This window comes from Scyliorhinus canicula, chromosome 10 (genome assembly GCF_902713615.1).
Source record: "Scyliorhinus canicula chromosome 10, sScyCan1.1, whole genome shotgun sequence".
Lineage (NCBI taxonomy): Eukaryota > Metazoa > Chordata > Chondrichthyes > Carcharhiniformes > Scyliorhinidae > Scyliorhinus > Scyliorhinus canicula.
The window spans coordinates 17,910,147-17,937,057 of NC_052155.1; the positions used below are offsets into that span (position 1 = coordinate 17,910,147).

The 26,911-nt window shown below is 49.4% G+C and overlaps 1 protein-coding gene across 4 annotated transcripts in view; it reads right to left on the reverse strand.

Annotated features, from left to right (window-relative positions):
• Positions 1–22,443, reverse strand: part of prelid3a (PRELI domain containing 3A) — a 31,974-nt gene extending 9,531 nt beyond the window's left edge. For all 4 annotated transcript variants that reach the window (XR_005462019.1, XM_038808660.1, XM_038808659.1 and 1 more), the window contains exons 1-4: positions 22,205–22,443; positions 13,903–14,071; positions 11,118–11,207; positions 441–511 (exon numbers count right to left, since the gene is read on the reverse strand). Coding sequence is in view for 3 of the 4 variants with exons in the window: in XM_038808660.1 (XP_038664588.1) it covers positions 441–511; positions 11,118–11,207; positions 13,903–14,071; positions 22,205–22,413 (539 nt within the window). In the remaining variant the exon portion in view is untranslated. The remainder of the gene's footprint in view (positions 1–440; positions 512–11,117; positions 11,208–13,902; positions 14,072–22,204) is intronic.
• Positions 22,444–26,911: the final 4,468 nt, after the last annotated feature.

Below are 26,911 nucleotides of genomic sequence, written 5' to 3' on the forward strand. Positions count from 1 at the left end.
GGCCTTGATCATTTAATTTCACAGTGTGGAATTTCATTCACCAAAATTTAATTTGTTTTGAAAGTTTAAAAAATGTTTTTATTGTTTAAACGAACTATTTCCTGGTTTATACTCTTGTGTGTGATTGATTGAAGTGTCTCACTGTTGCTTGCTCAGCTCACACACCACAGATCCTCTGTGGTGGGTGCCACAATGGTTCATATGTCCAGTGATGGTGAATCTCTGCTCAGTAGCCTGAAAATTCTCTGTGGACAGCTATGAACACAGCAAATGGCAAACACTGTCCGTTTGTCACTGATCACAATGTCTAGGCTCTAGGCCATTGCTCAAGACAAACCAGTCAATTTTTTTTTAGATTTAAAAAAAGTCAAAAGCAAGATATAACCAGTAAAAGAAAATAGTCTTATCTAGATGCTTTAATAAAGTTCCATTGTACTCACGTTTCTGGATTCTCAGGATGAGGTCGATATATCAGTCTTTCATCAACTGATACAAGGTTACTGAGAGTTATCTGTAACAAAAGAATGGAATAGGAATGGAGCCCGTTTGGAATGATATAGTCTCATTCATAGGATCTGTTCTTCCAACATCAAATAAACAGACCCGGAGACCTATGCACCAACAAAAAATAAGTTCAAGACAAAAAACATTAAAGCCTCTCCTTTCACTTTGTAGAGTTGTTTAATATGACATACATGTTAGAACAGAATGACAATGTGTGAAAGGTTTTCATCAACTTTGGGAGGGTAATAATTGGAAGTCATTTTGTAATGAAGGAAGAAGTGAAGACATTCCGGTTGGATAGGCTTGGGTTGTTTTCTCTGGAGCAGAGGAGATTGAGAGGCGACCTGATCGAGATGTACATGGACAGAGTGGATAGGGAGCAGCTGTTCACCTTAGTTGAAGGGTCAGTTTCGAGAGGACACAAATTCAAGGTCAGGAGCAAGAGGTTTGGGGGGGGGGGGATTTGAGGAAAAACGTTTTTAACCCACAGTGTGGTGACGGTCTGGAATGCACTGCCTAGGAGGGTGGTAGAGACGGGTTGCCTCACATCCTTTAAAAATTTAGTACTTGGCATGTCATAACATTGGATTGGAGGATCTGTTTGGGAGAACTTGCAGAGTCATCATGCTCTGGCACCATTTTGAGGAGACATTCAAGGCTATGGGCCAAGTGCTGGTAAATAGGATGAGGTAGGCAGGTTAGGTGTTCTTCATGTGTCAGTGCAGACGCGATGGGCTGAAGGGCCTCTTCTGTGCTGTATTTGTGATTCTGTGGTCTGTTTTCCCTGGAATTATTGGCTCATTTGTAGAACCTACCCTCAGCTTCAGGGAAGATTGTGCAGTGTTTGCACTTTCATAGAATTCTCTCTACAAATGGGTTTTTTAAGCTCTCTGCAGCTGTTCCATAATGACCTGATCAATGATTTCCCAGCTATGCAATTTCCTCAAAAACCCGCAAGATACAGAAGCAGCAGATCACACAGCCTGTCAAGTCTGCTCCACCATTCGATAAGATCATGGCTGATCACAGGCTTCAACTTCACTTTTTCAACCACTCCCTATGGGCGCGATTCTCCCAAAACGGGAGAAATCGTAAAGCTGCCGTAAAACCCGGGCGGGTTTTACGGCAGCGCGCCCCTTCCCGACCGGGGACCGATTCTGGTCCCCGGTCGGGGCTAGCAGCCCGACGCCGTAGGCTCCGACAAGACGGGCTTAACGAAAATCGTTAAGCCCGCTTGCCGGATTTAGCGCTGGCTGACGCGTCATATGACGTCAGCCGCGCATGCGCAGTTTGGAAGACTCCAACCCGCGCATGCGCGGGTGACGTCATCGCGTTTTTGCGCGAAACCCGCGCATGCGCGGGCCGGGTTGCCCCTCAGCCGCCCCGCGAATGGATACTGCGGGGCGGCGGAAGGACAAGTAGTGCGCGGGCATCGGGCCCGCGATCGGTGCCCACCGATCGCGGGCCCATGGCACCCTTGGTACGGCCGTGCCAATCGGTGCCATGGTTATTAATAGCGAGTTTGTGACGCCGTTTTACGAACGGCAAGACCAGGTGTGTTTGCCGTTCGTAAAAACGGCGGAAAGGGCTGGGACTTCGGCCCATCTAACAGCTGAGAATCGCTGCCGGCCGTAAAAAAACGGCGGCAGCGATTCGGGTCGGGACTTCGGCGGGGGGGGGGGGGGGGGGGGGGGGGGGAATAGCGGGAGGGCGGCAAAAATGTCGGGAAGGCCCTCCCGCTATTCTCCCACCCGTCGTGGGGGGCGGAGAATTTCACCCACAATTCCTTGATTCCTCGAGAGACGAAGAATGTGAATACATTTAATGCTGCTATATAGACAATGACGGTGCACCCACAACCCTCTGAGGTAGAGAGTTCCAAAGACTCTCAACCCTTTAAACCAGTTTCTCCTACATTGACTATAATTGCTTGTGCTCTTTTATGTTTGCACACTCTGTCTCTTCCTGTCACATGCTGGTTTCCATTACCTCATCATTTTTCTTTAATTTTCCATATCTTCACTCACGTGAATCCACTACCCCAAGTGAGTAATCGCTACCACTTCTTTTGAGCTTTGACAAAGCCATCTGGACTCGAAACATTAGTTTTTTTCTCTCCTTACAGATGCTGCCAGACCTGCTGAGATTTCCTAGCATTTTCTCTTTTGGTGTCAGATTTCAGTATCCTCAGTAATTTGCTTTTATCACTACCACAAGCAGCCTCATCCCCTCATCCCTAGTAATGTGGTGGGAGGGAATCATAAAGAATTATACAATTACGACCCCCAACCTTGCCATTTCAACTCAACATCTTGCCCACATGTCCGTCCTTGGCCTGCTGCAATGCTCCAGTGAAGCCCAAAGCAAACCGGAGGACCAGCATCCTATCTTTCGATTCGGCACGTTACAGCCCTCAGGGCTCAGCATTGAGTTCAACAACTTTAGACTGTGATCTTTCTCCTCCAACTTGACCCTTTCTTTTATATCCAAATTTGTTTTATTCCATTGCAATCCCAAACCCCTCCCCCACTGGCATCTGTTATTTATTCTTAAATTTTGCTTCACCTGAGCACTGACCTTTATCCTTACATTAGCACCTTCTGATATCTTACCTTTATTCAACTACTAGCATCTTCTCCTGCCATGAACGTTTCCTCTGTCTCGTAACCTACATCTCTGTTGCAATCTCTCCCAGCTCCCACCTATACTGACCTTCGATTCTGCTCTAGCTGCTCCACCCCCTCTTACACAGTATATAATCCAAAAGGAAGGACCATAGGAAAAGGGAAAATCTGCCATGGCTATCTAAAGAGATAAAGGAGGGTATCAATCTAAAGGAAAATGCATACAAAGTGGCAATGATTAGTGGGAAACTAAAGGATTGGGAAATCTTTAAAGGTCAACAGAAAGCCATTAAAAAAAAGCAGAAAAGTAAGGGGCGCGATTCTCCAACCCCCACGCCGGGTGGGAGAATCGCGGGAGTGCCGGGCGATTCCCGCCACGCCGTCCTGGCACCCGCACGCGATTCTCCCATCCCCTTCAAAACGGTGTGCCGCGTTTCACGACAGGCCACTCGGAGAATCGCCGCTCGCCGTTTCTAACAGGCGAGCGGCAATTCTCCGGCCCGGATGGGCCAAGCGGCCTGCCCAATCCGACGGGTTCACGCCGCCGCCAACCACGCCTGGTCGCTGCCGGCGTGAACAGCGCACAAACACTGCGTGTGCGGCCTGTGGGGGCGGGGGGGGGGGGGGGGGGCGGCGTCTCTAAAGGACGCACTCTTTTCCTCCGCCACTCCACAAGATCAATCCTCTATGTCTTGCGGGCACCCGCGGGGATGATGGCAAACGCGCATGCGCGGGTTGGGGCCGGCCAACGTGCACATGCGCAGATGATGTCATTTAAGTGCCACCGGCCGCGTCATTTACACGCCACCGCTTTAACGCGGCGTCAAGGCCTGGCACGCATAATTGACGCGGCACCACTCCTAGCCCCCTGGGGGTGGGAGGATAGGGGGCGAGGAGCGGCCTCCGACGCCGGAGTGAAACACTCCGGTTTTCACTCAGGCGTCGGCACTTTGTCTCCTGTTGGGAGAATTTCGCCCAAGATAGATTATGAGAGTAAACTAGCTCATAATATAAAAGCAGATAGCAAATGTTTTTACAAACATATAAAACGAAAAAGAATGGCTACGGTCCACATTGATCCTTTAGAGGATGAGAAGAGGGATTTAATAATGAGAAATGAGGAAATGACCGAGGCATTGAACAGGTATTTTGCGTCTAGACAAGTCTCCTGGTCCCAGAATACTAAAAGATATGGCAGGGGAAATAGCAAATGTGCTTGTGGTAATTTACCAAACTTCACTGGACTCTGGGGCAGTTCCGGCAGAATGGAAAACAGCAACATGACGCCACTGTTTAAAAAAGGAGGTAGACAAAAGACAGGTAACATCAGGATAGAAGTTGTCCCATTGGGCAAACGCAGCATGGGTTGATGAAAGGCAGGTCATGTTTAACTAATTTATTGGAATACTTTGAGGATACTATGAGCATGGTGGACAATGGGAAACCGATGGATGTGGTGTATCTGGATTTTCAGAAGGCATTTGACAAGGTGCCGCACAAAAGGCTGCTGCATAAGATAAAGGTGCACAGTGTTACGGGTAATGTATTAACATGGATAGAGGATTGGTTAACTAATAGAAAGCAAAGAGTGCTGGTTGGCGATCAGTGGCTAGTGGTGTGCCTGAGGGATCAGTGTGGACCTCAACTGTTTACAATTTACATAGATGATTTGGAGTTGGGGACTAAGTTTAATGTGTCAAAGTTTGCAGATGGCACTAAGATGAATGGCAGAGCAAAATCTGCATAGGGCACTGAAAGTCTGCAGAGGAATATAAATAGTTTAAGTGAGTGGGCAAGGGTCTGGCAGATGGAGTACAATATTGGTAAATGTGAGGCTATCCATTTTGGCAGGAATAACGGTGAAATGGACTATTATTTAAATGGTAAAACATTGCAGCATGCTGTTGTGCAGAGGGACCTGGGTGTCCTTGTGCATGAATCGCAAATATGTTGGTTTGCAGGTGCAGCAGGTAATTAAGAAGGCAAATGGAACTTTGTCCTTCATTGCTAGAGGGATGGAGTTTGAAAACAGGGAGGTTATGTTGCAGCTGTAAACGGTGCTGGTGGGGTCACAGTACTGTGTACAGTTTTGGTCTCCTTGAGAAAGGATGTACTGGCACTGAAGGGGGTGCAGAGGAGATTCACTAGTTTGATTCCGGAGTTGAGAGGATTGGCTTATGAGGAGAGACTGAGTAGACTGAGACTGTACTCATTGGAGGGGGAGCAGATTTAGGACTGAGTTGAGGGGAACATCTTCACCCAAAGGGCTGTGAATCTGTGGAATTCCCTGCCCAGTGAAACAGATGAGGCTCGTTGAATGTTTTTCAGGCAAAGTTGGATAGATCTTTGAACAGTAAAGGAATTAAGGGTTACGGTGCGTGGGTGGGTAAGTGGAGCTGAGTCCACAAAAAGATCAGCCATGATCTTATTGAATGGCGGGGCAGGCTTGTGGGGCCGGGTGGCCTACACCTGCATCCAGTTCTATGTTCATAGATTTCTCCCTCTCTTTAGCTCTGAAGAATCACATGGACTCAATATTAACTCTATTTTCTCTCTCCACAGATGCTGCCAGACCTGCTGCATTTTGCCAGCATTTTTCTGTTTTTGTTTCAGAGTCCAGCATCTGCAGTTGTTTGCTTTTATTTTAATGCAATATCTACTCATTCTCCCTCAAATGTTTCAACAGCAGCACTCAGATCCAGACCTTGTTACAAGCACAGGTGGGGAGGCAGTGGCGTAGTGGTATCACTAGACTAATAATCCAGAGGCCCAGGGTAATGCTCTGGGTACCTGGGTTCGAATCCCACCACTGCAGATGGTGAAATTTGAATTCAATAAAAATCTGGAATTAAAAGTCTAATGATGACCATGAAACCATTATCAATTGTGGTAAAATCCATCTGGTTCACTAATTTCCTTTAGGAAAGGAAATCCGTCACCCTTACCTGGTCTGGCCTACATGTGACTCCAGACCCACAGCAATGTGGTTGACTCATAAATGCCCTCAGGGATGGGTAATAAATGCTGGCCCAGCCAGTGATGCCAACATTCCATGAACGAAGAAAAAACTGTTGATGAGGTGACATATAATAATCTTTATTGTCACAAGTAGGCTTACATTAACACTGCAATGAAGTTACTATGAAAAGTCCCTAGTCGCCACATTCCAGCGCCACAAGGGACAATACACAAAGGGACAATTCAGAATGTCCAATTCACCTAACAGCACATCTTTCAGGACTTAACTGCTCACAATGAGGCAGTATTTATGGAATAGGACTTCAATAGGACTCCTGGTCATAGCAGATGGCCTCATAGGGTTTTTGTGTAGGTTTGTGGATGGGGTTCTTTATCATGGATGGTGTTGAGCTCCAGTATGGAGATGCACTCATCCAGGCAAGAGGAGATTATTCCATCACACTCCTGACTTGTGCCTTGTTTGGGGAGTCAACAGTGAGTTACTTGCTCCAGGATTCCCAGCCTCTGGTCTGCTAGCCACAGTACTTATATATTTGGTCCAGTTAATTTCTGTTCAATGGTAACGCCAGAATATCGATAGTGGGGGGATTCAACAACGGTAATGCCATTGAATGCCAAGGGGAGATTCTCTCTTGTTGGAGACAATCATTGTCTGGCACTTTGTGATGGTAATGTTACTAATCTGTTCAAGCCTGAATGTTGTCCAGGCCATGCTGCTTAGGAACACGGTTGCTGAAGAGTCATGAATGGTACTGAACATTGTGCAATAAATCTCCACTTCTGAGAAGGTCATTGAGGGCAGCACAGTGATGCAGTGTGTTAGACCTCCAGCCTCACGGTGCCGAGGTCCCAGGTTCAATCCCGGCTCTGGGTCACTGTCTGTGTGGAGTTTGCACATTCTCCCCGTGTTTACGTGGGTTTCGCCCCCACAACCCAAAGATGTGCAGGCTAGGTGGATTGGCTAAATTGCCCCTTAATTGGAAAAAATGAATTGGGTACTCTAAATTTATTTTTTTAAAAAGAGGTCATTGGTGAAGCAGCTGAAGATGTTTGAGCCTAGGATACTACCTTGAGGAACTCCTGCAGGAGTGTCCTGAGACTGAGGGGGGTTGATCTCCAACAGTCACACTTTGTGCAAACCAGAGGAGATTCCCCCCAACCCACCTAGATTCCCATTGACTCCAGTTTTGCTAGGGCTCCTTGATGCCACACTCAGTCAAATATTGCCTTGATGTCAAGGCAGTCAGTCCACCTCATAGAACATAGAACAGTACAGCACAGAACAGGCCCTTCGGCCCTCAATGTTGTGCCGAGCCATGATCACCCTACCCAAACCCACGTATCCACCCTATACCCGTAACCCAACAACCTCCCCCTTAACCCTACTTTTATTAGGACACTACGGGCAATTTAGCATGGCCAATCCACCTAACCCGCACATCTTTGGACTGTGGGAGGAAACCGGAGCACCCGGAGGAAACCCACGCACACAGGGGGAGGACGTGCAGACTCCACACAGACAGTGACCCAGCCGGGAATCGAACCTCGGACCCTGGAGCTGTGAAGCATTTATGCTAACCACCATGCTACCCTGCTGCATCTATTGAATTTATCTCTTTTCTCCATGTTTGGACCAAGGTCGTAATGAGGTCAGGAACAGAGTGCCCATGACAGCACCAAAACTGAGCTTCTGTGAGCAGGTTGTTGCTGTTGTTGGTAGGAAGCTTTTAAAAAATGCTGAATATAGCTACATTTTGGTAGTGATTTTTAACGTCACCTCTGGAGCTCAAACGTTTTTTATGCATTTGAAATTGAATAAATCGAGTATATACCGGAAACATCACCTGGGAAATTTAGCCCCAAATTGTAAAGATAAACTCAGAAGTACAAAGCAAAGTGAAGCCTGGAAAGGGATACAAGGTGCACCTGGTTCATAATTCTACATGTTGAAAGATTTTATTTTTTCAGAACAATGTAGAGCTGGGCCGAAAAATGGCAGATGGAGTTTAACCCTGATAAGTGCGAGGTGATTGATTTTGGTAGAAAAAAATTTGAATGCGGATTACAGGGTCAACGGCAGGGTTCTGAGGAATAGAACATAGAACAGTACAGCACAGAACAGGCCCTTCGGCCCTCAATGTTGTGCCGAGCCATGATCACCCTACTCAAACCCACGTATCCACCCTATACCCGTAACCCAACAACACCCCCCTTAACCTTACTTTTCATTAGGACACTACGGGCAATTTAGCATGGCCAATCCACCTAACCCGCACATCTTTGGACTGTGGGAGGAAACCGGAGCACCCGGAGGAAACCCACGCACACAGGGGGAGGACATGCAGACTCCACACAGACAGTGACCCAGCCGGGAAACGAACCTGGGACCCTGGAGCTGTGAAGCATTTATGCTAACCACCATGCTACCCTGCTGCCCTGGAACAGAGAGATCTTGGGGTTCATGTCCACAGATCTCTGAAGGTTGCCACTCAAGTGGATAGAGCCGTGAAGAAGGCTTATAGTGTGTTAGCATTTATTAACAGGGGGCTTGAGTTTAACAGCCGCGGGGTTATGCTGCAACTATATACGACCCTGGTGAGACCACATTTGGGAGTATTGTGTGCAGTTCTGGTCACCTCATTATAGGAAGGATGTGGAAGCATTGGAAAGGGTGCAAAGGAGATTTATCAGGATGCTGCCTGGTTTGCAGGATAGGTCTTATGAGGAAAGGTTGAGGGAGCTAGGGCTTTTCTCTTTGGAGTGGAGGAGGATGAGAGGCGACTTAATAGAGGTTTATAAGATGATGAGGGGGATAGATAGAGTGGACATTCAGAGACTATTTCCTCGGGTGGATGTAGCTGTTACAAGGGGGCATAACTATAAGGTTCAGAGTGGGAGATATAGGAGGGATGTCCAAGGTAGGTTCTTTGCTCAGAGAGTGGTTAGGGCATGGAATGGACTGCCTGCTGTGATAGTGGAGTCGGACACTTTAGGAACTTTCAAGCGGTTATTGGATAGGCACATGGAGCATACCGGAATGACAGGGAGTGGGATAGCTTGATCTTGGTTTTGGACAATGTTCGGCACAACATCAAGGGCCGAAGGGCCTGCTCTGTGCTGTACTGTGCTATGTAACAATTGTTCTTTAGAAACCAAGTTACTAAGAAGCACTAATAAAATATTTAAAAAAAGATGGTCCCATACAACTTCCATTTATAAGTCTCTTTAAATGTAATAAAATGTCCAAGATGTTTCATTTCAGTATTATTGTGCATTATCTAAGAAGATATTAGGGACGATGGCCATAAAGCTGGTCAAAGTGTTTTCGGGACCTTTTAAAGATGGAAAGAGAAATGGAGAGGATTCACAGGGGGAATTCCCAAGCACAGGGCCAAGGCAGCTGAAGGCAAGGTTTCCCATGATGATGCAATGAAGATCAAGGGCTTTTTTCCTTTATTTTTCCATGGGGGCGGGTGTTTCAAAGAAGTTTACAGCCAATGTACACTTTTTGAAATATACTGATTGTTGTAATATAGGAAATGTGGCAGTCCCTGCAAACAGCAAGGCGATAATCGCAGGACCATTAGAGTGCAGAAGGAGGCTATTTGGCCCATCGTGAGTGCACTGTTTCACTGAAAGAGCACTCTACCTAATCTCACTCCACTGCCTTATCCTCGTAATCTTGCACATTGTTTATTTTCAGATAGCAATTCAGCACCCTTTTGTTTACCTCGATCAAACATGTCTCCACCACCTTCTCAGAAGTTTGTCCCAGACTCCAACCACCGTCTGGCTGAAAACCTCTTTCATCACATCACTTCTACTCCTTTTGCCCATTGCTCTGAATCGGTGTCCTCTAGTTCTTGATGTACTCTTGAGCAGAAACAGTTTCTCCCTATTTACCCTGTCCATACCTCTCAGGATCTTGAATACCTCTATCAAGTCTCCTCTCGGCCTTCTTTTCACCAAGGGAAACAGGCCCAACCTCTCTAATCTATCCTCATGGTTACATTTGTTTATCCCTGGAATCACTCTTGTGAATCTCCTCTGTATGCTCTCCAATGCCTTCACATCCTTCCTCAAGTATGGTGCCCAGGACTGGACACAGTACTCCAATGAACAGATAATCTGTTTTTTATAACGTTGATATGGGGTTATATATTGGGCAGGACCCTGGGGACAACCTCACTGCTGTTCTTTAAAATAGTGTCACAGGTTCCTCAACTACCAAGTAGGCAGGATGGGACCTTGGTTTAAGGTCTCATCTGAAAGACAGCACCGTCAATAGTACTGCACTCCCTCAGTACTGCACTCCCTCAGTACTGCACTCCCTCAGTACTGCACTCCCTCAGTACTGCACTCCCTCAGTACTGCACTCCCTCAGTACTGCACTCCCTCAGTACTGCACTCCCTCAGTACTGCACTCCCTCAGTACTGCACTCCCTCAGTACTGCACTCCCTCAGTACTGCACTCCCTCAGTACTGCACTCCCTCAGTACTGCACTCCCTCAGTACTGCACTCCCTCAGTACTGCACTATAGCTTCAGCTGTGATTTTTGCTCTCAAGTCCTGGTGTGGGACTTAAACTGCAACCTTGTAATAATAATAACAATACTAATAATAAGAATAATAATAATCGCTTATTGTCACAAGTAGGCTTCAATGAAGTGACTGTGAAAAGCCCCTCGTCGCCACATTCCGCCGCCTTTTCGGAGAGGCCGGTACGGGAATTCAACCCGCACTGCGGGCCTTGTTCTGCATTACAAGCCAGCTGTTTAGCCCACTGTGCTAAACCAGCCCCATGTGATTCAGAGACGAGAATACTACCAACTGAACCAACAGCTAACAGTATAAAATCAATAATGCAAAGCTTTTAGAAAAGGACAGTTTCCCTGATGTTTCTATTGTGGAATAATATCAGTTTCAAGGAAGCAGAAGAAAAAGCTTTGGGTATATGCATATTACAATTTAGATGCTCCATGGTGTTGGGAGTTTCAAAATCATACTTACATTAGAAGAGCTAAGTTCCATTGTCCGTTCAACTGGATCTACAACAGAATGTTCTTTAATGTATGTAGTGCTCCTGCTTGTACCTAGGATCTAGCAAAAATACATTATGTAGGAATGAAGCTACCCCATCGTTACCTTTATTTCACTTCAATTTCAGTATAATATTGTCAAATTCCACTGAATAGAGAACTAGAATCGAACTCAAGTTTCAAAAGAGTTGAGTGAATTTAATTCCATACATTTATTTTGGGGATTAAAAACCATAAATGCGAATATAATTACTCGGGCTTTGAATCTATTCCCCAATAGTGGGTACTGGATTAATTTCCTTGCAACAACACCTTATTGCCAACATTCAGACCACTCGGATTACAGGAAAAGACTGGTGTGCAAATCCAATCACTGGTCAGTGTACCAATGCAGCAACTAGCCAAACACGCCTATTAGTTACTTTACACTTCTTAAGATAATTAAAATGTATGCATGGCAGCTTAAAAAAAATCTACAGTTGTCAGGCACTGGTTTTTGGATAGCTGGACTTGAGACACTGTACCTACGTAAATAATCGGAGGAATTAGGCAGGTTGGCTACGTTACTCAAATTGTATTTTCACACAGATTATCCAACATTCTCACTATAAACCTAGATCGAAGTTCATTGACTATGAATCAGCCACATGAAGTTTACTGAGGCAACATACAAACAAATAAATGAGGAACAGAGTAAATTATTTGGCCCCTCAAGTCTTCTCCACCATTTGATAAGATCATAGCCGATCAGATTAGAGTAATAGATTGGATTGAGGATTGGCTAACTGACTGAAAGCAGAGGGTTGGGTTAAATGGGTCTTTCTCTGGCTGGTGAACTGTAACTAGCGGGGTGCCGCAGGGGTCAGTCCTCAGACCTCAACTGTTTACAATCTATATAAATGATCTGCAAGCAGGGACGGAGTGTAACATAGCAAAATTTTCAGATACTAAAATAGGTGGGAAATCAGGCAGTGAAGAGGAGATAAAGATTTTACAGAAGGACACAGCTCCAGGGTCCCAGGTTTGATTTCCGGCTTGGGTCACTGTCTGTGCGGAGTCTACATGTTCTCCCCGTGTCTGCGTGGGTTTCCTCCGGGTGCTCCGGTTTCCTCCCACAGTCCAAAGATGTGCAGCTTAGGTGCATTGGCCATGCTAAATGCCCTTAGTGTCCAAAAAGATTAGGTGGGATTTTTGGGATAGGGTGGAGGTATGGGCTTAAGTGGGGTGTTCTTTCCAAAGGCCGGTGCAGACTCGATGGGCCGAATGGCCTCCTTCTGCACTAGAAATTCTATGATTCTATATGGATAGGCATATAATTAAAAAGGCAAATGGAATGTTAGCAATTATTGCAAAAGGACTGGAGTGTAAAAGTAGAGAAGTATTGTTGCAATTGTATAGGGTGTTGGTGAGACCACATCTGGAGCATTCTGTCCAGTTTTGGTCTCCTTATTTGAGGAAGGCTGTGGTGGCATTGGAGCCAGTTCAGAGGTGGTTCACCAGATTGATTCCGGAAATGAAAGGGTTAATGTACGAGTGGAGATTAAACCATTTGGGCTTATACTCACTGGAGTTTAGAAGGATGAGAGGGGATCTGATCGAGGTATACAAGATACTAAAAGGGATTGATGGAGTAAGTGTAGGCCAAATCTTACCCCTTGGAGGGCAATCTAGGGTGAGAGGTCACAGATGTAGGTTGAGGCGGTAGATTTAGAACTGAGATGAGGAGGAACTACTTCTCGCAGAGGGTGGTATATTTGTGGAACTCGCTGCCCCATAGTGCAGTGGAATCTGAGTGATGGCTCAAACTGTCTGTCTATCAATTTTAAGAAATGCATGTATTTAAATATCTTGGTGCCACTTTCCCATACCATTGCTTGCCAATTTTCCAAATTATCCATATCTGCATTTATCATTAATTAGAAAAAGTTTTCACTAAGAAATTATCAGTCCTCGACTGGCTGTTACTATATAAACGGGACTACTCGTACTGGACAGCCGCCCAGTTTTTAACCATACAATGGGGCTTTTAGCTAGTTGACGTCACTGGCCTCGCACTCTCAACAGCTTGCAAAATCTGAAACTTAAGAAAAGAAATTAGAGAGTGTTATCTGGATTAACCCTGAGTGGGTTCCCAGCTATTTGTTGCACTGAAGTAATGCCTAATACGATTACAGTTAATTATTCTTAATGAGTTCTCAATTAAACCACTACCATCTCCCCTTATTCTCATGGTTATAGCTGATTAGAAAAGTCCATTTCTATCACTGAGTCATTAAATGGTTAAGAAGGAGATAGATATATTTGATTTAAAAAACAAAAAAGAGGTTTGAGGGATATGGGGAACAGGCTGGGAGGTGGATTTGAGACCAGGAAGAGATCAGCCATCATCTGATTGAATGGTGGAGCAGGCTCGAAGGGCTGAATTGCCTATTCTGATCCTAATTCCTATGTTCCTTTAGCCTCAATACCACTTTCCACAATCGAATTGTTTCAACAACTAACTAAACAAGTCAAACTGTATGTCACTGGCCCACTCGTCATACAGAAAAATATTTCAGTGTAATATTGTTCCCGATTTGACTGAGAAACTAGGCTACTCTGCACCAATCTTTATACAGGCTACTTGTGTCAAACCTTTATGGATCTGCACATTAGCAGTCTATTTAAAACAAGATCTTAGATCTTTTGGCTGTTTTACATGAACAATATTTAAAATTAATTGAACATCATCCAAGAAATTGTGCTGGCAAACTTACAGCCATAACAATGCTGGGGAGTCCCCACTCTGTGCTAAGCAGACGTTGGCTATGCAATCTTCCTTCAGTATCGAGATTTCTCTCCAACACATCCACTCCCACTACGTTGGGGTTCATGGGATTAGGGTATTTTCGCATTGCTGCTTTGATGACCGTCTCCCATGGATGACTAAAGGACACAAACAAGTACAAGCACATTACATATAAACCAATGCCATTGTACCAGGAACAGAAGAGAACATGTGTGTGCAAAAGAGGTCTGTTCCCCAGAAAGCGGGTGACAAAAATATCACCCAAACCAAGCTTATGATCTGCTAAGATGCAGGCATACAATAGACACTTTAAAAGTTGACATGCAGAGATATAGCACTGAGAAGTGTACTACAGCATAGCAATTATCTGCAAAAATATTAAGACAATTACATTCTAGCAGAAGATACAGGAATTTCCTATTTTTCATGATATTTGTATATTTTCCTTTAATGTGTAATAGTAGCAGCACTATAGCTGGAATGACCAACATCACACAATGTCTTTAGCTCACTCAGTCTGGAAAGAAAGGATTTGTACGGTCACCTACAAGTTAGGAAGAACTTTTCAAACTATGTTTAACTTCTTCAAACTGAAATATGCAAAAGGGCAAGCCGATGGAGATTTGCAGAATGGCTTTTAAAGCAGACCAAGGCAGGCCAGCAGCACGGTTCAATTCCCATACCAGCCTCCCTGAACAGGCGCCGGAATGTGGCGACTAGGGGCTTTTCACAGTAACTTCATTTGAAGCCTACTTGTGACAATAAGCAATTTTCATTTCATTTCTTAAATGAAATGTAATCATGACGAATATTAAGTATAAGCACTGGAAAGAAAACAGAGCCGTGAAGGGATAGAGATCGAATAATATGGAATTAATATTAGGTTAAAAGTTACACCTGGGGAAAGGCCTTTTTTAAGCGGGTAAATAGGGTGATATCTGGGTTTGTGTGGGTGGGTAAAACCCCTCAGGTAAAGGAAGTGCTGTTAGAGCGGGGGTGGGGGAGACTGGCACTGCTACTACTGGGCGGCAAATATAGCCATGATTAGGAAGTGGGTAGTGGTGGAGGGGTTGGTGCGGGAGCGGGTGGAGGCAGCCTCATGTAAGGGCACAGGTTTGGGGGCATTACTCACGGCTCCTCTGCTGTTCTCGCCGGCCCGGTACTCCACAAGCCCAGTGGTAGTGGTGGCCCTGAGAGTTTGGGGGCAGTGGCGGAAGCATATGGGAGTGGAGGGAGCGTTGGTGTGGGCTCCAATTTGTGGTAATCACTGGTTTGTCCTGGGGATGATGGGTGAGGGGTTTCGGAGGTGGCAGAGAGCAGGAATTGAGAGGCTGGGGGATTTATTTATTGATCGGAGCTTTCCATGTTTAGATGATTTGGAGGAGGTTTGAATTGCCGGGAGGGAATGGGTTTTGATATCTGCAGGTAAGGAATTTTGTGCGGTTGCGACCTCTCTGCTTCTACTGCCACAGGGGATACAGGACAAGGTAGTTTTTAGAACGGGGTGGGGGAGGGGAAGGTTTTGGATATCTATAAAGTACTTATGGGGTGGGAGGAAACCCAGATAGGGGAGACAAAACGTAAATGGGAAAATGAGTTGGGAAAGGAGTGAAAGGGTATGTGGGAGGATGCTCGAGCAGAGTCAACACGTCCTCATCATTTGCCAGGCTCAGCCTGATACAATTCAAGGTGGTCCAGCGGGCACACATAACAGTGGCCCAGATGAGCAGGTTTGTTTGGGTGGAGGATAGGTGTGTGAGGTGTGCAGGTGGGCCCGGAAACCATGTCCACATGTTTTGGGCATGCCCGAAGCTTAGGGGATTCTGGCAGGGTTTTATGGATGGCATGTCCACGGTTCTAAAAACGAGGGTGGCGTCGAGTCCAGAGGTGGCGATTCTTTCGAGTGTCGGAAGACCCGGGAGTCCAGGGGGCGAGAGAGGCTGACGTTTTGGCCTTTGCCTCTTTGGTAGCCCGGAGATGGATATTGCTAGCATGGAGAGACTCTAAGCCCCTGAAATCAGGGGTATGGGTTAGTGACTTGGCTGGATTTCTTAGACTTGAAAAAATTAAGTTCGCCCTAAAAGGATCAACGTTAGGGTTCGTTCGGACGTGGCAGCCGTTTTTCCGACTTCTTCGGAGAAAACTAAACAGTCAGCAGATTCAATAAGGGGGAGGGGGTAAGGGGGGACTTAGGATATTTTTTGTCTAGATTAGGTGGGAACAGTGGGAGATGGAGGGATGTGTTACGCACTGAACTATGTTTACATTGTATTTGAATCTTTTATTGTTACAAAACCATAAATGTCTTAATAAAATGATTTTTTAAAAAGTTACACCGTGGGTAAACTCACTGTAAAACGCATTTTAACACGAGTCAAAATTAGCTTCCAAAAACAGTGAGGTTAGCCCCCTTCACAACAATGTGAATTCACTGATAAGAAATGCATGCACCTACGTAGGCTTCTGAATGTTATAATGATGCCGGCGGTAGAAGGGGAGGCGGAGATAGTGGTAGCATTAGACGCGGAGAAGGCCTTTGATAGGGTTGAGTGGGGGTACTTGTGGGAGGTACTGGAAAGGTTTGGGTTCGGGGAGGGGTTTGTCAGTTGGGTGAGGCTGTTATATGAGGCCCCGATGGCGAGTGTAGCCACGAAAAAGGAGGAGATCAGAGTACTTTCGGGGGACGAGGCAGGGGTGTCCCCTGTCCCCTTTGAGTTGGCAATTGAGCCCCTGGCCATGGGGTTGAGGGAGTCGAGGAATTGGAGGGGTCTGGTACGGGGTGGGGAGGAGCACCGAGTGTCATTATACGCAGATGACTTGTTGCTTTATGTGGCGGACCCAGTGGGGGGAATGCCGGAGGTGATGCAGATCCTTAGGGAATTTGGGGGCTTTTCTGGGTACAAGCTCAACCTGGGTAAGAGTGAGCTGTTCGTCGTACACCCGGGGGATCAAGAGGAGGGGATTGGTAGGTTCCCGCTGAAAAGGGCGGGGAGGAGCTTTCAGTACCTGGCAGTCCAGGTGGCTAGAAGCTGGGGGGCCCTTCACAAGCTTAACCTCACTAGGCTGGTGGAGCAAATGGAGGAGGAGAATAAAAGATGGGACATGTTGCCGCTGTCTTTGGCGGGCAGGGTGCACAGGGTAGGTATTAGGAGGTTGAGGGACCTGTTTGTGGATGGGAGGTTTGCGAGCCTGGTGAGTTAGAGGGGAAGTTTCCCCCCGGGGAACATGTTTAGGTACATGCAGGTTGGGGCGTTTGCCAGGCGGCAGGTGGAGGGGTTCCCTTTGCTACCCCCGTGGGGTACAGGACAGGGTACTCTCGGGGGTGTGGGTTGGAGGGGGGAGGATTTTGGACGTGTACCACGTCATGCAGGAGGTGGATGAAGCCTCGGTGGAGGAGCTGAAGGGTAAATGGGAGGAGGAGCTGGGTGAGGAGATTGAGGAGGGGACGTCAGCGGATGCCCTGGAAAGAGTGAATTCCTCCTCTTCCTGTGCGAGGCTTAGCCTCATACAGATCAAGGGGCTGCACAGGGCCCACATGACCGGGACGAGGATGAGTAGGTTTTTCGGGGGCGAAGACAGGTGTGCTAGGTGCTCGGGGAGTCCAGCGAACCACGCCCATATGTTCTGGGCATGCCCAGTGCTGGGGGTGTTTTGGAAGGGGGTAGCAAGGACCGTGTCGAGGGTGGTAGGATCCAGCGTCAAGCCAGGCTGGGGACTCGCAATTTTTGGGGTTGCAGTGGAGCCGGGAGTGCAGGAGGCGAAAGAGGCCGTTGTTCTGGCCTTTGCGTCCCTAGTAGCCCGGCGGACAATCTTGCTTCAATGGAAGGATGCGAGGCCCCCAAGCGTGGAGGCCTGGATCAATGATATGGCGGGGTTCATCAAATTGGAGAAGGTGAAATTTGCCCTGAGGGGATCAGTACAGGGGTTCTTTAGGCGATGGCAGCCTTTCCTGGGGTTTGTTTCGGGGGAAGGGAGAAATGTGTATATCTGTTTATTGAATATGCCGGGTGGTTATCTATTTCTTCTTTTTGTAGTTACTGGGGGGGGGGGGTTGGTTTTGGGGGTTAGTGTGTTTTTCTTTTTGTTGTTGTTAATACTGTTTTCGTGTTGTTATTTTCTGTTTTTGAAAATCTCAATAAAAATTATTTTAAAAAAATAATCTCCAAAAGTGATCAGCAATTGCCACTACACCAAAATATCAGCCTGGGCTTGACCCCAGAAACTTCAAGACTGTCAGCACTGAACCAAGGCTGGCATTTATATGATTACTTGCTGGGATTTTGAGTTTAGACAGTATTGGATGTACCTGCAGTCTGAACCCCCAGTCGGTATAACTAGGATCAGCACCAATCAGTTCCCAGATAAACAAGGAGTTGGACACAGCTGCATAGGGGATGTGGTGAACAATTAAAATGTCTCCTAATAGAAGATGTTTTGCAGACAAAGACACAGTGTTTTTCCACCATAACAAACGTTCCTTCAGTATCTTCTGCAGTGCTGAGTCTCTGCAGTTTACTGGAGATATTCTGTACAACATTTTCTGCACACAAACGGGAACCAGGTGGAACAGCACTCGTGGGGTTCTCCCAGGGGATCAAAGGCCCCAGCTGCATGCCATTTGGGCAGGATGGTATCCTGGCACTACATGTGCCACCTGAGTACCCTGGCAGTGCTGGCCTGGCACTGCCAGTATGGCACTGCCCAGGTGCCAAGCTGGCATTTTATGCGTGGCATGGTTGCACAGTGATTAGCACTTTTGCTTCACAGTATCAGGGACCTGGCTTCGATTCCCTTCCTGGCTTGTGTCACGGTCTGTGCGGAGACTGCACCTTCTCCCAGTGTTTGCGTGAGTTTCCTCCTGGTGCTCCGGTTTCGTGAAAGACATACTTGTTGCGTGAATTGGACATTCTGAATTCTCCCTCAGTGTACCCGAACAGACGCCGGAGTGTGGCGACTAGGGGATTTTCACAGTAACTTCATTGCAGTGTTAATGTAAGCCTACTTGTAACACCAATAAAAATGATTAATTGCAGACAGTCACAAGCTGAGCATCACTGAAGTAACAGTCAGCACCCGCTTCGTACCGGCTCCCAACACCAACTGCCCGGAGACACTCATACCCAATCCCCCTGGGGGCAAACTGGACATCCCCATCGCCTCGACAACACACCCACCCCCCCTGACAACACATCCACCCCCACCATCCTGACAAAACCCCACCCCATCACCCCACCGCCATCGCCCCGACAACACCCCACCCCCATCACCCCACCGCCATCGCCCCGACACCACCCCACCGCCATCATCCTGACAAAACCCTACCCCATTGCCCCGACAACACCCCACCCCATCATCCTGACAAAACCCTACCCCCATCACCCTGACAACACCCCTACCATTGCACTGACTTGACAGCACCCCACCCCCATCACACCGACAACACCCCACCCCCCCAATCCTCGACAACACACCCATCCCCCCCGACAACACATCCACCGCCATCGCCCCGACAGCACCCCACCCCCCTCATCCTGACAAAACCCCCACTCCCATCACCCCGACAACACCCGCACCCCAACCATCGCCCCGACCCGACAACACCACACCCTCATCATCCTGACAAAACCCCACCACCATCACCCTGACAACACCCCACCCCCATCATCGTGACAAAACCCCCACCCCCATCACCCTGACAACACCCCACCCCCATCATCCTGACAAAACCCCACCCCCATCATCCTGACAAAACCCCACCCCATCACCCTGACAACACCCCACCCCCATCATCCTGACAACACCCCACCCCCATCATCGTGACAAAACCCCACCCCCATCACCCTGACAACACCCCACCCCCATCATCCTGACAAACCCCACCCCCATCATCCTGACAAAACCCCACCCCCATCACCCTGACAACACCCCACCCCCATCATCCTGACAACACCCCACCCCCATCATCCTGACAAAACCCCACCCCCATCATCCTGACAAAACCCCAGCCCCATTACCCTGACAAAACCCCACCCCCATCATCCTGACAACACCCCACCCCCATCACCCTGACAAAACCCCACCCCCATCACCCTGACAACACCCCACCCCCATCACCCTGACAACACCCCTACCATTGCACTGACTTGACAGTCACCGGCACCGCCATCACCCCCGACCCAGAACACCCCCACCACCAACGCCCCAACACCCCCACCCGATCCAGGACCCCACACCCTGGATCCAGAACCCCCCCGGCCCCACTCCCTGATCCATGCCCCCTCTGATCCAGGCCCCCTCACCTGATCCAGGCTGCTCTCATCCCTGATCCAGCCCCACCGACCCAGCCCCCCCTTGATCCAGACCCCCCCCCGATCCAGCCCCCTCCCCTTGAACCAGCCCCCCCCTCCCCTCCCCCTGATCCAGCCCCCCCTTGATCCAGGCCCCCCGATCCAGCCACTCCCCCTGATCCAGCCTCCCCCCCGATCCAGCCCCCTCCCCCAGATCCAGCCCCCCCTCCCCCCTGATCAAGCCCCTCCTCCCCCCTGATCCAGCCCCCCCTCCCCTGATCCAGGCCCCCTCCCCATGATCCAGCCCCCATCCCCCACCCCCGATCCAGCCCCCCCACCCCGATCCAGCCTCCCCACCCCCTGATCCAGCCCCCCTCCCCCCTGATCAAGCCCCTCCTCCCCCCTGATCCAGCCCCCCTTCCCCCTGATCCAGCACCCCCCACCCCCTGATCCAGCCCCCCCTCCCCTGATCCAGCCCCCCCCTGATCCAGCCTCCCCCACCCCCTGATCCAGGCCCCCACTCCCCATGATCCAGCCCCCACCCCCGATCCAGCCCCCCCACCCCCTGATCCAGCCTCCCCACCCCCTGATCCAGGCCCCCCTCCCCATGATCCAGCCCCCCTTCCCCCTGATCCAGCCTCCCCCTTCCCCTGATCCAGCCTCCCCCTGATCCAGCCCCCCACCACCCCCGATCCAGCCTCCCCACCCCCCGATCCAGCCCCCCACCCCGATCCAGGCCCCCTTCCCCCTGATACAGGCCCCCCTTCCCCTGATCCAGCCTCCCCCACCACTGATCCAGCCCCCCTCCCCCCGATCCAGCCCCCCCCACCCCCACCCCCTGATCCAGCCTCCCCCCTAATCCAGCCCCCCCCTGATCCAGGCCCCCCCTGCACTGATCCAGCCCCCCCCACCCCCTGATCCAGCCCCCCCACCCCCTGATCCAGCCCCCCCTTCCCCCTGATCCAGGCCCCCCCTCCACCGATCCAGCCCCCTCCACCCCCTGATCCAGCCCCCTCCACCCCCTGATCCAGCCCCCCCACCCCCTGATCCAGCCTCCCCCTGATCCAGCCCCACCCCCGATCCAGCCCCCCCACCCCCCGATCCAGCCCCCCCACCCCCCGATCCAAGCCCCCCTTCCCCTGATCCAGCCCCCCTCCCCCTGATCCAGCCCCCCTTCCCCCTGATCCAGCCTCCCCCACCCCCTGATCCAGCCCCCCCACCCCCTGATCCAGCCCCCCTCCCCCTGATCCAGCCCCCCTCCCCCCGATCCAGCCCCCCCTCCCCCCGATCCAGGCCCCCCCTCCCCCCGATCCAGCCCCCCTCCCCCCGATCCAGCCCCCCCTTCCCCCCCGATCCAGCCCCCTCTCACCCCCGATCCACCCCCCCTTCCCCCTGATCCAGCCCCCCCTTCCCCCTGATCCAGCCCCCCCACCCCTCCCCCTGATCCAGCCCCCCCACCCCTCCCCCTGATCCAGCCCCCCCACCCCTCCCCCTGATCCAGCCCCCCCACCCCTCCCCCTGAGCCAGCCCCCCCACCCCCCTCCCCCTGATCCAGCCAGCCCCCCCACCCCTCCCCTGATCCACCCCCCCACCCCTCCCCCTGATCCAGCCAGCCCCCCCACCCCTCCCCCTGATCCACCCCCCCACCCCTCCCCCTGATCCACCCCCCCACCCCTCCCCCTGATCCACCCCCCCACCCCTCCCCCTGATCCACCCCCCCACCCCTCCCCTGATCCACCCCCCCACCCCTCCCCCTGATCCACCCCCCCACCCTCCCCCTGATCCACCCCCCCACCCCTCCCCCTGATCCACCCCCCCACCTGATCCACCCCCCCACCCCTCCCCCTGATCCACCCCCCCACCCCTCCCCCTGATCCACCCCCCCACCCCTCCCTCTGATCCACCCCCCCACCGATCCAGGCCCCTCCTCCCCCTGATCCAGGCCCCCGCCACCGACCCCTCCTGCGTTTCCCTGTATATTACCTGAAGAGATGCTCCGAGCTCCAGATCTTCATGTTACCGCCGGCCAGGCCGCTCTCCGGTGTTGACAGCACCGGGAAAAGATCCGCTCCGCTCCGCTCCCCTTCCTCTGCCCTGTGCCTAACACTGAGGCCGGAGACCCCAAACCCTCCCCTCCACACACTCGATACTCCCCGTCTGACAAGAGTCGGTAAACGGGGGAAGGTTTTCATCCGCTCCGTGAGGCGTCAGCTCGCCTCGCCTCGCCCCGCCCCTGGTGCAGGCCCCGCCCACATCCAGCGGTACCTCGCGCCCTGATCCACATCCAGCGATACCCCGCCCCCTGATCCAGGCCCCGCCCACATCCAGCGGTACCTCGCGCCCTGATCCACATCCAGCGATACCCCGCCCCCTGATCCAGGCCCCGCCCACATCCAGCGGTACCTCGCGCCCTGATCCACATCCAGCGATACCCCGCCCCCTGATTCAGGCCCCGCCCACATCCTGCGGTACCTCGCGCCCTGATCCAGGCCCCGCCCACATCCAGCGGTACCCCGCCCCCTGATCCACGCCTCCGCCCACATCCAGCGATACCCCGCCCCCGGATCCAGGCCCCACCCACATCCAGCGATACCCCGCCCCCGGATCCAGGCCCCGCCCACATCCAGCGGTACCCCGCCCCCTGATCCACGCCTCCGCCCACATCCAGCGGTACCCCGCCCCCTGATCCAAGCCCCGACCTGCCATCAACCCCGGCCCCTCCCATTGCGCATACCCGGCCCGCCCACATTTGTCAGCACTGTCCCTCACTTACCCCGCCCCTGACCCCGCTCAGATTTCCCCCCTCCCGCAGAGCTAACACAGAAGCAGAAAACACTGAACAATCTGAGCAGGTCTGACAGCCTCTGCAGAGAGAAAAGGGAGCTAATGTTGAAGTCTGGATGACACTGTCATACAGAGCTTCCCCCATTACCTCACTCACTCCACTCTCTGCAAATCCCTCTGTTCCCACCGTGAACTCACCATAAACAAAATTGATTCATTCATTATTCCGCTAAACCTTTAAACAGAAGCTTTTTTAAAAGCCTGGCCGTCGACACAACTTCTTAAACTGAGGAGGTAATTGATTTTGTTATAATCTAAAATTTTAGATTTGAAAGTACAAAGCCAGCACTAACAAAATTGCACCACGATTTGACATTGAACGTATTCATGTACATATAGAATAAAACAAGCCACCTCTACCCTTAAAGAAAATTATACCAGGAAAAGCCCATTCATGGGCTATCCATATCTAAACGTTGGGGCTCAGTTGGAGGAATAGTTTTATTCTTAGGGAGGTACTGTACCTCAGCTCGTATGCACACCAACTCAACAAATTGGTACAACTCATATTTACTGAGTTTCCCGCATTGATTCCTTAAAAAGGAGCAAAACTTTTGCAGAAGTTTAGATACAGTATTCACTAAAATATCTTAACCTTCAGGAAAAGTATCAAATGTTTTAACTCAAATAAATACTCAGCACATTGGGTCTGCCTATCCCCGGGTCTTTCAGTCAATACCACTGATGGGGAGGAAGTCTGGTCATCCTGGATTGGGTCCATTGGGGCTGGTTTAGCACAGTGGGCTAAACAGCTGTCTTGTAATGCAGAACAAGGTCAGCAGTGTCGGTTCGATTCCCGTACCGGCCTCCCCGAACAGGCACCGGAATGTGGTGACTGGGGGATTTTCACAGTAACTTCATTTAATCCTACTTGTGGCAATAAGTGATTATTTTTATATTATTATATTAAGGCCCAACATCACAACTGACATGTCACATGGATGAATAATAGCGACTTGGATGAAGTCCTGGTGGGTGCCAACCATCCACAACTCATGCGGAGGGAAGGCACCATATTCCCAGAAATATTCTATATGTTCTAAGACTAAATAACATGAATGCCTGAAAGGTTACTTATCCAAAAGAGGAAGGTTGTTTGTGTGGGCTACTGTTTACCACCCATTTTACACTGATGGTGTTTTAACCTGTCTATCTGCCGATTCAATATCCTGCAATGCGCTGTTACGCTTACAACCTCTGCGAGATTGTTAGAACAATCTATTCGCCAGTCCGAGCCAATACGAGGCGCGGAAGTCATCTTCTTTGTAAAATGTAACATACTGCATTTAGGTCCAAGAAAACATGCGGCTGATTTTAAATGCCACAGCCTCACCTTATATTCTCACCCAGGGTGATGTACGCGGACAGCTTCGGTTGGCTTTAGCACGGACAAAATGTTGGCCAGCTTTGGGAATGGCCACTAAAGAAACATGTTGCTAGTCAGGCAAGTAATTATCCAGGTCAAAAATAGAAAGAACTGCGATAAAAAGCAGGAAAAGCGGGAGAAAGAGACAACAACTGAAGTATCGGCAGATGCGGGAAAGCAAAGTCAGAATAAAACTCATCGCAGGGTTTGGGTCAAGTTAACTTTGTTTTGGAGGTGGACATTTCTGATGACGCAACTGTGCAGGCGGCGTGACTGCTAGTGGGCGGGGCTAGGGTAGACCTGCGCCATGACGCAATACGTTTAGTATGTATCCACTTGTTCAAGGTTCAGCAATGTGGAAGTGAGAATGAATGGCCAGAGACGGCAGCAAAACCCGGCGCTGTCTACACATTTTAAACATGGATGAAAGAGTTAGTAATATTAAACGTTTTAAAACGGGGGAAATAACAGAAATTGAATGACACATCACCACCTCCTGATGCAGTTGAACACCTTTGCTCCTCAGCACAGCAAAGACGAGTCGGAGTAAGTGAGAACTTTCAAACATCGTCTCTCTCAGTTCTCCCTTTTCCTGTTGCACTTTCTATCCTCCTCATCCATTTATTTTATTCCGTTTGCTTCTCAGGAGATTGCACGGAAGGTGGAGGGGAGAATGATTTAACATTGTGAATTTGTTGTACTAGTGGATGGGCTTGGATGGATCTTTTCCTGTCCTTTTTTCAAAATGTTTTTCCATAGAATTTACAGCGCAGAAGGAGGTCATTCGGCCCATCGAGTCTGCATCGGCCCTTGGAAGGAGCACCCTACCCAAGCCCACACCTCCACCCTATTCCCGTAACCCAGTAACCCCAGCGCACCTAGACACCAAAGTCAATTTAGCATAGCCAATCCACCAAACCTGCACATCTGTGGACTTGTGGAAAGAAACCGGAGCACCCGGAGGAAACCCACGCACACACAGGGAGAACGTGCATACTCCCTCCGCACAGTGACCCAAGCCGGGAATCGAACATGGGACCCTTGAACTGTGAAGCAACTGTGCTAACCACCGTGCTACCATGCTGCCCTAATGTCTGTGTTAGTTAACTAGGAATTGATTTATCTAGGAAGCAATATTTGTTGCATTCTAAAAATGTTTCCTACTTAGACAAGAATGATGCTAATGTTTCTTCAATCATGGGATAGCGAATATGTGACATATTATTGCCACAAAACTCTTTTCTGACGTTTGCACCATCATCTCCAATGTATGGTTGCAGGTAATAAAGCACACCAAGAATTGTACCATTCCCTGGTCCGCATGGCCACCGGGGGTAGCAGCATGGTTGGATGACCTGTATGACTTCCTGCGGTTCGAGAAGATAAAGTATGAGTTAAGGGGCTCAGCAGGGGAGTTTGAGAAAATGTGGGGGGTGTTTGTGACCGTGTTTGAGGAGCTGTTCATCGCAGAGGGGTGGATGATTGGGGGGTGGGTGATTGGGGGGGGGGGGGGTGATTGGGGGGGGGGGGTTGATAAAGGAGAAAAATCTGTACACACTGTATAGTTGATTGTTGGGAAGAATGTTTCCAGGGGTGGTTACTTGCTGTAACCTACTTTGATACAAGTTTGAATAAAATGCGTTTTTAAAAAAAAATTTGTACCATTTTCTTTCCTGTTTCTTAACTTTCTCAACGTATGTTATGTGTTATTGCAGTCCCTTAGGATATCTTTACATTCTAACTTGAATCTTTTATTAATACTGACATTCTACCTCCCCTCCCCTCATTTGCTCTGGGAATATTATCCTGGATCCGATTATTTAAGATGATTACCGTATTTTTTCCGGCTTTGATTCACATTTTTGATATTGCTTGCCTTTTTCTACAATTTGTTTTACTTTAGCCCAAAGCCTCTTTCTTTCCTTCCCTTTTCCTTTTGATATTCTCCTTACTACTTTAAATGCATCTTCTGTTTCTTTCCAAGCTTTTTATTAATCCTGATTGATAAGAAAAATAAAACGTCGATCACCATTCAAGTTAAATAATGACACCAATGCAAGACCACATGGGTACAAGTCAGTTCATGTCAAAAAGTACTTCATTAGATAAAGAATGGTTGACTTTAATTCCTGGAATGGGCCTCCAAGTGGAGCAGCCAAAGCAAAAACCTCTGGAAAATTCAAGGTAGTTAGATATTGTGATGGGGCAATTTGCTTTCAAAGAAAGCAAATCTTTCGTCTATTGATCTGTGCGTCCTCTGTTACTTCACAGATTCGAATTAACTGGCAAAAGAAGCAACTGGAGACATAAGGATAAACTTTTTAACGCAGTGAGTTTTAAGATCTGGAATGCACCTCTTGAGAGTGTGATAGTGGCAGGTTCAATCGAGGCATTACAGAGAGAATTGGATTGTTATCTGAAAAGGAAGAATGTGCAGGGTTATGGGGAGAAGACATGGGTGTGGCGTTAGGAGGACTGGT